At 37.7% G+C, this 12,726-nt stretch overlaps 1 protein-coding gene across 20 annotated transcripts in view; it reads right to left on the bottom strand.

Moving 5' to 3' along the window:
- The window catches only part of NUMB (NUMB endocytic adaptor protein), a 99,179-nt gene that overhangs the window by 22,472 nt on the left and 63,981 nt on the right, over positions 1–12,726 (bottom strand). For 18 of the 20 annotated variants that reach the window (XM_054067929.1, XM_054067931.1, XM_054067927.1 and 15 more), the window contains one exon: positions 10,564–10,707. In XM_054067929.1, the coding sequence (XP_053923904.1) occupies positions 10,564–10,689 (126 nt within the window). In that variant the 5' untranslated portion in view covers positions 10,690–10,707. Of the gene's footprint in view, positions 1–10,563; positions 10,708–12,726 lie in introns of those variants that run through there. The other 2 variants (XM_054067938.1, XM_054067940.1) reach the window with 1 other exon arrangement.

Genomic DNA, 12,726 nt, shown 5'->3' with positions numbered 1-12,726 from the left:
ACATTAAATCCCACTATGCAGCATTTTTTAAACAGAGTAAATCTGGATGGAATAATTCTGCAAGAGTTTCACTTGAACCAGCCCTCACCTCTGGAGAAGAACTCCACAGTACATATTTATATCAACAGCTATCATACATGGATTTTTGGTTCTGCCACGACTCCTCTGGAAATTTGAGAGGTGCATAAATTCTGTGGTTGCGCATATTTGTCATAGGAAAGTTTTGCATTTGGTAACTTAAAGTTTGTCAACTTCTCTTTAAAAAGAGAAGGTTTATAGAGGACAGGAAAAAAAAGATACATGTATGGAATGAGCCATCTAGTTAGCACAGTCATTAAGTAAAATATGGAGAACAGCTTCTGGAGTTCCTGAGCTATCTGCACATCTTGTTTACCCCAGTACAGGCAAAAAGTTTCTAAGCGAACATCCAACCCATTCACCCCTGTACTTGGCAACCTGCCTTTTGCTTGGAAAAGGAGAAACAGAGCAGGGTAAATATTGCCTCATGTCACATCCAAAACAGACAACCATTTTCCTCCTGTGTTGCCAAACCTCTATTCAAGTCCTATGCTCCAACTTTCAGCAATCAGTCATGCCACTACTGCTAGAGACAGCAAGTTTAGCTGGAGTTTTCAATACCGCTTCCACTCCAGTGAATGGGGACATTATTGCACATATCAAGTGCATCTACCCACACCAAAAGGGTACAATCCACAGACCTCATTGAGCATCAATCAATTCTGAATTATAGAAGAAATTACACTGCCACACAGTACTGCTTTATGATACTGAGGACAAAAGGTGCTTTGTTTGCACTTACACTTTATGCCTTTCATGAAAAAAAACCCACACACAACCAACTTGTTCTTCCCATTGCACCATTTTTGCAGAAGCCAGAAGCTCATCACTGTCAATATCACTGGCCTTGTAAATTTTACAAGCAGTTTCAAAATTCCTGGGTTTTTTTCTCTTGGCGTGGGGCAGTGGTGCCTTATAGATATCAATATATTTTTAAGTTACTTTCTTGTAAAAATAACTTTCAACTGTATAATCAGAACACTGTAGTAGTCTTTTTTTCAGCCAAGTGCCCCTTAGGCAGCAGGTCCCTTTCCAAGTCTGCAGGCTTGTTTACAAAAACTCCTTCCCTCCCCTCAGCAGGCTGAGAGTGGATATACATGGCTCTTGTATTTAAGCAGTGCTACAACTGTTTTCTAACTTTTAATGGGAAGTAATCAAAACGGCAAATATTTCTTCAAGAAACTTGGCAAACAGTTCTGCTACACATTAAAACCTTTTCTAGTACCCTTACATTTTAATTAGTGTTAAATTGCAATTATGTCACCACCTAACCTTATATTTGAAATATTAGCTCGACTTATTAGTGCAACAGCATTTTACGAATGACATTTTAATACAGAGAAAGAAAATAAATTTGCTAGTTAGATTAAGACATGGTCTGCTCGTTACAGTCTGAAATGGAAGTTAAATACCAGAATTCAGGACTTAACAAAAATAAACCATCACCAAGCTCTGTTGTCCCACCACAGGAATGAGACTGAATGGAAACCACTTAAAAAAGCAGATACTTGAATCCCACACTTCTAAACACAGCCTTTCAGGATCTCTGAAAGGAACTTCCCTTTCAAACTAAAGGAGAAACTTACTGTGAAGTGCCTGAGCAGTGACTTGCCCCATATAACTGGAATCTCATGCAAATCCATCATGGCACATTACCACAAACACACTCAAGGACGAGGATGCATAATTACTGGGCACATAAAGTCAATGTAAACTGCATAAGCCATACCACAGTGGCTGATGATTGCAGAGGAGTGAGAAAGGGGGTACCCTGGGCATATCTGCAGAGAGCGCTCCCTGTCACAAGGATGACTGCAGCTAGCGCTCCTGAAGAAGGCGAGTACTTTTCCATCATCAAAGTGCAGGTAGTAAGAATGCAGTATTACTATTGAATGCATTCCTACTTAATTTCCATAGCAACCAACGAATGATAGTCATGACATCAGCAATTCTCAGCCATAAGATGCTCTGGTAGAGATTTAATTGTTATACCAGAAATTAACCACCCATGCTTTTACAGAAAGACAAAACCCTTGTGGGCAGAGTCCACATACAAAGTAACATAAAATAAAAGCCGTAATCCAAATAAAATACTTTCAGGGCTGTTAAAGAGCCCCTTAACACAAAAGATTTTTAAATAGAAGTATTGCTTATATTAACATTTTTCAGGAGAAAAGAGATGATGGTACAGCAAGTAAAAAAACCCCAACTTTCCCTCTTCACCTCTAGGCTTTACCTTCTCTTTCACAGGATGGTGGTGTTCAGTATCGGTCTCAAGTCAAACAGAAAGCAATCAACACAGGAATAAGTTAACTGGCACATAGCGAAACGCCCTCAGAACCCAAAAAAAGCTTGAGAAACTTAATTCTTTTTCAACATTCTAAACTTTTTCCAATTTTATCCAAAACCAAACAACTTAAGTTACTATATCAAGTGCTTTTGATGAAGTTGTCCTACTGCCTTCCCCCAAATATATGTTATTGAAATTGCTCCTAAGAAAACATCAAGGGCTGGAGTATCACGTCAGAAACCAAGTATATCTACCTTCCATGTCCTAGAACAAGAAATAACTGCCTTGATCTTCTTTGTTTTCACCTCTTTCACAAACACTTGGCTAACTCAGTTTTCAAAATTTCCAAGTTCAACAAAACCAAAAATCCTTCACCAGAATTCCTTCCACCTGAACAACTCGCTGGAGCCAGTGTTTTTTGTTCAAGCCTGGTGAAATGCCATTACAATCTCTCTTCCAAACAGACACAGCTATACAAACCACTCAAGTCCCTTCTGTATCAGCAGACGTTCACATGTGCCGTTTTATTTGCAATAACAGATTATGTTCTTCAGATTATGTTTGAAACTAGAGGGACACAGGGAACAAGCTCACTGGAGGTCTCAGCCAAGGTGTCCCGTGCTAGGAACTAGCTGCCATAGTCACAAGAACACCACCATTTCCTTGGTATTTTTCCTAAAGGCAGCAACATTCCTCTTTCTTCCTCTGTGTGAAGGTACTATTCTCTGTAACTGGGGCATTAATTGTAACAGTTAACACTGACTACTTGGCATCTGCATGTGTAGATATGCTTCCAGAATTGTTTTTGCTCAAGAATTAAAGCCTGAGCTCCACAGTTTCACACTGAAATGTTATCTTGCAACTAGACATAAGCTTAAAACCAGAAAGCCTGGAAACGTCTCAAAGCTGAGCTACTTTTCCACTGACTTCTGTTAAGATTTACATTCTAATATTCAATACTTTATTTCTTTCCTCTCTTACACCCATGCTCCTGCTTTTTAATTCATTGGTTTGAAACAGATGTTTGCTTAGACAGAGCTGTAGAAGCACAGACAATAGAAACTCCATGATCAATGATCAACAAACAAACTAAGCTCAATTTTGCTTAGTCAAAGCTACAGGTTAGTTACGACGCTTCATATGCCTTTAAGGTCTAATGTCTTCCACTTTCCTATATCAACAGAAACGAAAACGTCTCATCAACCTGTTAAACCCCCCCAAAATAGGAGCTGTAACAGCCTATGACTGCTAAACATCTCTGAGTAGTGTGGGTCAAAAGGATAAAATTCTAAAACCAAAGCAGTACCTATACCGGTAGTTCTCCAAGTCTCTTCACATCACACCTCCCGAAGAGCCACACTGTGCGTTTCACTTACTGGTTCTCATATTCATCAGTGCAAACAGAAACAACACTGAGAGGGAATAACAAACATTTCCAGGTGGGCCTGTTGAAGATGAAGCAGCAAATCTCAACTACGGGCTGGTGAGTCTCATTCATCTCTGTGCCTGACCTTGACAGTCTTGAGAGGTTGGCCTGTATGAACCTCATGGAGTTCAACAAGACCAAGGGCAAGGTCCTGCACCTGGGTTGGGGCGATCCCAAGCACAACTGGCTGGGCAGAGAATGGATTGAGAGCAGCCCTGAAGAGAAGGGCTTGGGGCTGCTGATGGATGAGAAACTCATCATGAGTTGGCAAAACGTGCCTACAGACTAGAAGGCCAATCTGGTGTCCCTGCCCATGGCAGGGGGGTTGTAACTAAATGATCTTTAAAGGTCCCTTCCAATCCAAACCATTCAATGCTTCTATGAATATTCTTCTTATCCTCACAAATCCCTAAAACAAGTCAGAGAAGGAACTCAGGATATTATGTAGGACAGTACTTGCTCAAGGCAGGACTACTTCCACATCTACATCAGAGAAGTCAGCCTTGAAGTATTATGACACATCTGTAACTGGAGATCAATAGGGTAGAACTTCCACTCTGTAGCTACACGCCTCACTGTTAGAAAGGGAGGCTGTTTTGCCAAATTGTTGTTGTTAATGCCTATCCTAAATTTCCTTAATGAGGCTTAAACCCACTATCTCTCCTAGCTCCTTTACAACTTCACACACATACTGTTAGACTTAGGTTTTCAATTGTTCACACTGATGTGCAATTCCTACTTTTCCAGGAATTCAGCATTAGTAAATAAGTGTAAATTCTTCTTTTAAAAAAAAGATAAATAAAAGAAAATCAAGGGCTGATACTGCATATTTTTATAAACACACTACATAGGTGCAAAAAAAATCAGTTTCCATTTATGACACTGAAAATCACTTAATTTTTATTTTTTTAAAAAATACTCAGAATTAAAAAGTATAACCTAATTAAAACTATTTCCAATACCTAGATTATATTTAAAAGAAATACTTCTGTAAGGACATCCAAACAACTTCAAAGGCTCCGAATGTCAACATTCAGATCTTTAAAACAACTTGAAATTTATTAAATAATTTCATAATTTAACCTCGGCCAAAGACAGGAGGGTTTTAAAATTGAGTAAGAAGCTTCACTTAGAACTTATTTGCAAGGCTATTCAAACAAAATTAAGTGTTGGACACAACCATGAAAAGCTTCAAGATTAGGGATTGCATTATATTCCTTTTGAACATGATAAAAATGCACAGGAATATATTGGAGCTAAGTCTCACACCTTTGGTTATAACTACTACCCTTTTATAATTAACTGTCTTCAAGTGTTTTTCCTGTGTTCTTAAATGCTGCAGGATTTTACAAGCGTCCCTTTGCTTGCTTCTGGGTTAGCATTCAATAGGAATGGTTATTCTTCAGTGCTAACACCAGCTCATGACTTAAGAGGTAGGGATTTGTAGCGTTTCACGTATAAGGCTGTGCAACATTTCAGAAATCAGCCGATTTGTCACATTAACTTCTTAAAAATACTTCACATAGTTTCCAAAGACTATTCAAGCATCTCAGGCTTTCACAGTCAAAAATATCACATGCCTAACTTAAAGGCACTCCAGCCTTTAACATACCAACGTACTGGTAAACTCTTCGGTGGCTACTATTATTTCAAACTAAGATACAAAATAAAAGCCACAGTTACCTGTGCTGGGTACCAGCTTTTCTGATCTGGAGGAATAAAAAGTCATGCAAGCTGTATTTATAAACGGATTAAAAATATTAAGTTATTTTTAGTATGAGGTTTATAAGTTTGACATTACACAATAAAGTTCAATTCAAAGCTAAAGAGTTCAACTGGGCAGCTACATGTGGTGCGAGAGCACAAAGTAAAGTGACAGAAATGGCCTATTTCCTACTGATAGCGGTTTCAGCAGGGATGAGACCGAACACTCACAGGTCCCAATGAGGATACTCTACAGGGCTCAGGATAAGTTGTTCCCTTTCCTTCTGTTTCTGCTTCAATACAGAGCAATAAGGTGTCCTCCACACATCTCCCACCAACACAAGGGCTACACAGGAAATGGTTGAAGCCAATTTACAATGAAATATCAATTCTTTTACGTGTGAATGCACAACTGTATCCATACAATTTTTATTTGACAATACTAACACAGAAATCATGATTCAGTGGAAAGGATAAGCCACACGACACCAGGCACTCAGCAGCAAATCCTGGACTTGAAAAATACAAACGTGGTTTGTTACTTTCAGATGAACCTTTTTCACTGATATCTTCAGTCTTCTAGTTGGAGTAAATGGAATAAGAAATGCAAGTAAACTGGCAGGCTACAGGCAAAGTAGCCTTAGATTCATTCAGGTCAAAAGAGGCTGACCACTAAAAAACATGAAAGCAACAGAATAAAACTAATTGAATTAACCAAAGATATATGCGACTGTTGCATATTCTAGAACAAGTAAGAATGAGCTGTTAATATTCTGTTTAACACATCCAGTTGCTTAGAACTGCCAAGAATTCACAAATGTTTGGATTTTTTAGTTCTGTTAAGTAGAGGGAAATGACCTAATTTTTCTGATATAAATTTCACAGACCAGTTACTCTAAAATGCATTTGTATGAACAAAAACTACGTACCCAGAGGGACATTTGAAAAGGCCATTTCAGAAAAAAAGAAGCCCTAGTGTCAAATATTTTAGTCATTAAAACATAGAACAGCTGCATGTTCTCAGTGAGGTAGTGTCTGGAGCAAGAAAGTAGGTTTGAAAATGTGCATGTCAATGAACATTTTTTGCAATTATGATGTATAAAGATCGTGTAAAAATAAATCATAGCACTGATAACCATGGCTGTAATGTCTGTTAGAATAATCTACTTCTGAGTAGTTTTAAATACAATGTCTCTAAGTCCCTTATACTTTACATATATCTGGCTTTTCTCTCCGAAAGAAGAATCACTACTGAAGCTTCACTGGTGGTTACTTTACTGGTAGTTACTTTTTAGTTTGCTATGAAAGTGGAAGATAATTTGCCTCTGAAAATATAGTTCTGCACAGATTTTCCATAGTCTCTAACAGTCCTACATTTAATAACAGGGCAACTCTGAGTACATCCATAAAAGCTGCAATGTATCATGCCTTCACACCACAAAAGTTAGGAGAGCCTTCTTCCTGGCTCTTCTTTCAATGTAACTTCACTGGATTTAAAGCAGTTTCCACAGAAGACCACTGCAGGAAAGTCAGTAACCACTCCAATGCCCTATTTTGAATGTGTCAGATCATCTCAAGCATGGTTAGATTTCCAACACAATGAAGAGCTATCTGTAAATACATCCTACACACACTAGGATGACTGAGAAAATATGATCAGTAGCTGGTTAAATATAACACAGCCATTCCAACTAGTGGCAAAGCACAGACTGTTAAATAAAATAAACAACACCACAAACAAACAAAAAGTGTTATGGCCTAAAAGTAACAGTACACGCCCAGTGTTATCACTACACCCAAATTTATGAGCACAGCACTGGAGAGAAGCAACTGTGCATCAAATCCACCTCTCTGAATTTTAAAGCAACAACGTAACAGGAATTTTGCCAATACTTTCCACAGATCATCATATTCACAGGAATTAAGACGATTCACAGATGCATCAGATTTGTTCAAAATACAACAGCAGGCTCATGGACTTTAATTAACCATAAGGATCAGCTGTGGATGTAGCACTGGAAGAGCTTCAAGAACCATGCCAAGGTAGAAAATTTTCAATAACATGAAATCTGTTTGCAGTACAGCATCCTCAAAGCTGTACCGCCATGAATGAGCAGGTACTGGCACCCCTGTTCAACGCCAACACAATGAAGCCTGAAAGCAGGACGAGATCCTGTTTGCAACACGACTTCCAAAGTGCTTTCCATGTTCTGCAATATCTAAAAAAGTATAAATCTGTGCTAGCATTCTACAAACACCCCAACTGAGGAAAATATAAATGCCCAAAGGCAAGAACTTAAAAACAAACCAAGTTAACGCTACTTTAAGAGAGTGACATATCTTTCAGCCAAACTTTCGTGATCTTTTTACCAGGGAAACCAAGGGTAAACGTCCCCTACTCTGCATTTGCACTAGTCTCCTCTCTCCAATAAAAGAATGTTAGTCTTATCTAAATAAAAAACCAAGCATTAGAAGAAACAAAGCCCTCAACACAGTTGCTACTATATTAGTTTCACATATTTTACTTTCCTACAGGAAAACTTAAAGACATCTGTACAGACATCTGTTAACAATCCTTGTGTCTTAACAAGCTGTACAGGTAAAATAGTCACCCCTGCAAAAGCCAGACTCCAGTCTTGCCCCTTAGCTATGTTTTCAGCTCTGAAGAACTACAACTGATGATTTTTAGAGAGTAGGCAAGGCAGACCATAAAGAATAAGGACAGACGAATCCTCCCACCAGAGAAAGATATTAAACCATGGTTGAGCAGCTATACTACAGGTAATGGCTCTCTCAGGAATTCCCACTTAGGGCCTTCAAGAAAATTAAGATATTTTCGCCATGTCTCAGATTTTAATGATTTCCTGTTTATTGAACACTTTCCCCACAACACCTCAATTTATTCTGCTCCATTGAGGAGCATCAGGGAGAAAAGTCATCCTCAGCAGATATTTAAGGACATAGGAGAAAGCATTTTTTTCCTGGAACGTATAAATTTCCAAATAATACCCAAGAACAACGTGACAGGATACTCTCTTTCAATAACACAAAGTTCTATTCTTTTTGTGAGCAAAATATAGTACCACCTACTAAACCAATGACTCTACATCCGGTTTATCTCGTTCATTCACAATGGCATACTTCCTGTCTGTATCTATTAAACACCAGTTAACACCCACTTTGCATCCCAACCCTAATAAAAATTTCCACTGCTGCCCATCTCAATGCACAGTATTTTGAAAAATAAATTCTAGTTGAATAAGCTAAAACACCTCAATGTCAAATTGTTTCAATTTTAAGTTCTGATCTAATTGCAAATTCTTTAAGTAGTGAAGTCTACTATTATGACCAAACCAACAAACATATGTAAAGATGAATTACTTCAGAGTATTTTTTCCAAAGAAAAAATTAAATTAATTCAGTGAATTCCAATATAAAGTGGGTAATTAAGGGCATTATGATGTCAGGATGCAAAGACTCATCCATTTCTATTCCTCTTCAGCAGGGAACAGCTCAAAACCTTTTTTCGACTTCGGGTACATGTGCCCAGAATAGATGAATGCCTTATTTAAGTACAGGAAGCATTTGTCATTGTAAGTGCAAGTTCTGACAAAGAGTTAAAAAAAAAAAGCCTTTATACAGCAAGAAGTGCTTCACACTCTGTGTTCAGTAAAGGACTGGAAAAGTTTGAGTAAAACTACATATCTAGAAACTGAGCATCTTGCTTTTCAACCCTTGCAATGGTGGAATTATTAAAAAATAATGATCTGCAATCAACAGCTCTGTTCTCTACTAGACAGTGTTAAACCTTAATCTAAGTTTCAGCTTCCACAGATCAGCTACTCACTTTCAAAGCTCTGACAGTTCCTTCCTTCTAGCAGAAGAGTAACACAAGACCAAAACAAATAAGTAAACAACCATAACAAGCTACAAACATTATATACATTTAAGTATGTGTAAAAACACACATAAACAACTATTGTGGGATAAAGTAGGTCATGAACCTAGTGTGAAAGCTATCTTTACTGTATATCTCTGCATACCCACAGCTTTACAAAAACATGTAACAGCTCATCTCAGGAGTTCCACTTGCTAACATCACCTGTTTATCAGGCAGAATTACTTTAAGCATAACACAAATGAAAACTAATAAAAGGTCCTTAGATGTGAGAAACATAGACTGTTCTCCCTGTGCACAGATATTTAATCTGTTAGCTTTCCTTAAGTGTCATCTGCTGTCTATTGTAGAGTTAGTACTAGTGTGCCTCGAGGAAGAAAACTTTTGATTACAAGGGGAGCATAGGCAACAAGATACCTTAAATTTCACATTTATTTTTATGATTGTATTTCTTAAGGATTAATATTAATTATTACTATACATATAAAAAATAATACTGTTTCTTAAATAAAGAGAAGGAGAAATAGTGATACAAAAGAAAATATCAGTTATAATACCCCAATAACCTGGAATGAGTTCTCAGAATATAAAAAGGTAGTTTCAGTTTCACATCCATTAATAGTCTGTAGGACACACACAAAAAATTGTAGTGCAGAAGACACTCTCAGAAGTCAGCAAATGCTTATAACCTCAAGAACTGGAAGGAAACCCAGGTATTACTTGGCAATGTTTTCAATTATCAAAAGGGAGTTAGTCCTTTCCAAGCACAACCCATTGCTTATCTGACAAGTCAAACTGTAACCGTAACTGTAATACTTTTAACAGAGAGAATCGAGTACCTTTCCATGCAATCCAAGAGGTCTACCATTTCTGCTCTTCCATAAAAATGAAGACAAATATAATATTACCCCTTTGCCTAGCTACATGATTTATTTCAGCTAGATAAAAATGTAGGATTATCTCAGACAGTGATTTTCCAAAGCATTTGTTACATGAATCATCTGGCTTTAAAAAAAAAGAAGCCACATTCTTTGCAATAAGAGCTGACTGTAAAATAGGTCAGTGTGTAATGAAGCATGCTGCTGGCTTATGCTTGCCAAAAAAACCCCAAATTATTCATGGCAGGAGCACCTCATGGATATCCAAAAGAAAGGCAGAAACTCTTACCTTAACAGGAAAGCTACACTTGCCAGTACGAACGCCTTCTTCATCAGTCTGCCACTGATGAGGCCTACTGGCTTCTGGGACATAGACATCTTTCCTTCTCCTAAAGCTTTGCCGTAATTTGTTCATTTCTTAGATTTTCACACCCTAGAAGAAGAAAAGAATACTGTTAGTAGGCACTAAAACACACATTTAGCCACTTTGGGTCAAACACTATCATGACAAGTGTCCCTGTGAAAAATCTGACCTTCAGATAAATGGAGATACCTGTAGAAGGAAAATATTTTGGACACAGATTCAGAGAAAGACAAATATTCACTTCAAAGTGAAAAACACAAATCCACATTACTTGTTTAGTATCTCTCGACAGTAACTGAAGCATTAGACCCAGGAATAACTATTACTCTGAGCATAAGGTTACTGAAAATAGCTGACAAAGAAGCGCTGAAAAGTGATGCGCATGAAATCCCACCTCCCTGAGTTTAAACACCTACCTAGAGCAATGAAGCAGAACACCAGTAGCACAAGCTTCCAAGGCACTCATGCAAGGCAAGGATTCATAATCCTAAAAATTGCTGCTAAAATTAAGTTCTTATGCTGTTCTTTAAGTACAAGTGATAGGTTCATGCTTTTACCGATGGGCACAGTCCAGCCCTTGTTTAGTCCAATGGTAAAAGTTCTTATGTTTAAATGAGAAATGCCTTGAATTGAATTCCATGCCCTGGGTAAATCTCTAAACAATTACATAGTCTTACACTGTCAAAGGGGAAAGACAGTTTTTGTAATTACACTTCCAAAGCCTAGAATTAGATGCTTTTTATACATGATTTTGTATCGGTATCTATATACAAGCCAATCTATACTTTACATATGTTCTCCTTTACCACCTTCAAACTACAAATAACCAAGAAGCTACCAGAGAAAGTACTGCTAATAAAAAGACTCAATATTTAGCCACAGAAGTAAAATCATATGGATACAACATGGGGAATATGGAAAACATGCTGAAAGACTTCTTGAGATATTGATGCTCTTTCCTGAAAAAAAGAAGTCTTCTGATAACCATGACGTCTCATTTTGATAGAAAAAAAGATGCCGCACAATGCAAGGCAACAAACTAACTGGATTATATATGTTTATTTCCCATTCTATTTACTAAGCTACACAATATAGGTGTTAATGGGTGTTAATAGGCAGTCTACGAATGAAAGCAGCTTTTAAAAGCAGTTTAAATACTACCTTAAACCCCAAAAGGAAGTAGTGTATTCCAGTTAAAACTATTAGACATAGGTGAGAAAAATCAACATGATCATGTTTGTGGTATCTCACAGTTAAGAATACTATATTAAAAATGCAACAATTTCAAAGGTGAACAAGAGTCTGAAATTAAAGGCATTACAGAAAATCATTGCCCAACAACCCTGATCAGCAAATTTTAATTTTTTTTTTTTTTTTTTTTTACATTTCATGACACATTTTAGCCATTCCAAGTAACAAAGTTGTGAGCTTTGTCACTGACTCCTGAAACCCTCCTTCCACAACTGTTACTTTTCTCTTTGAGCTGTAAATTAGGTAAATCAAATCATAGCATTGGCTCATTTCTACAGAATCTTCCATCTTTCCATAAGCTATTAAAAGCAATATAGTTAAATAAGTAATAATTTAAAGATATGCCCATGGATAAAGAAAACACCACTATCATCACTAGAACAGGAAAATTTAAGTGTAGTGATGTTAATACTTGTTGAAGCACATCTCCACAGGGCGCCTCAGCTCACAAGGACAGACACCCACTCTTGTACCTGCTGAAGACTGGCGATGCCATGGCACAATGAGCAAAACTGCTGCTCCGGCTGCTTTGGTGCTCAGGAGCCTGGTCAGTGCAGAGCTTAAAGCCCACCTGCCCAGCCTCCCACTCCAGTGACTGAGAAACAAGCAGAGATACTCCCTTCAGCCAAAAAGGGCAAAAGACACTTAAACTGATGCAAAGAGACACAGGAAGGCTTATCTGCCTGTATTCCGAGTATAACCGATTAAAAAAACACTTTGGAGAAATTTCAAAACTAGAAACGTAAAAACAACTTGAGGAAGAGTTTTCAAGGTCATCTCAAAAGCTTCATTAAGTAACAAAACAAGAACCAAGAACAGCATGCAGCCACTGTACTT

Source organism: Cuculus canorus, chromosome 5 (assembly GCF_017976375.1).
Source record: "Cuculus canorus isolate bCucCan1 chromosome 5, bCucCan1.pri, whole genome shotgun sequence".
In the NCBI taxonomy this organism is placed as follows: Eukaryota; Metazoa; Chordata; class Aves; order Cuculiformes; family Cuculidae; genus Cuculus; species Cuculus canorus.
The sequence above is the reverse complement of the archived record's forward strand: the minus strand, read 5'-3'. Positions and strand labels throughout refer to the sequence as shown.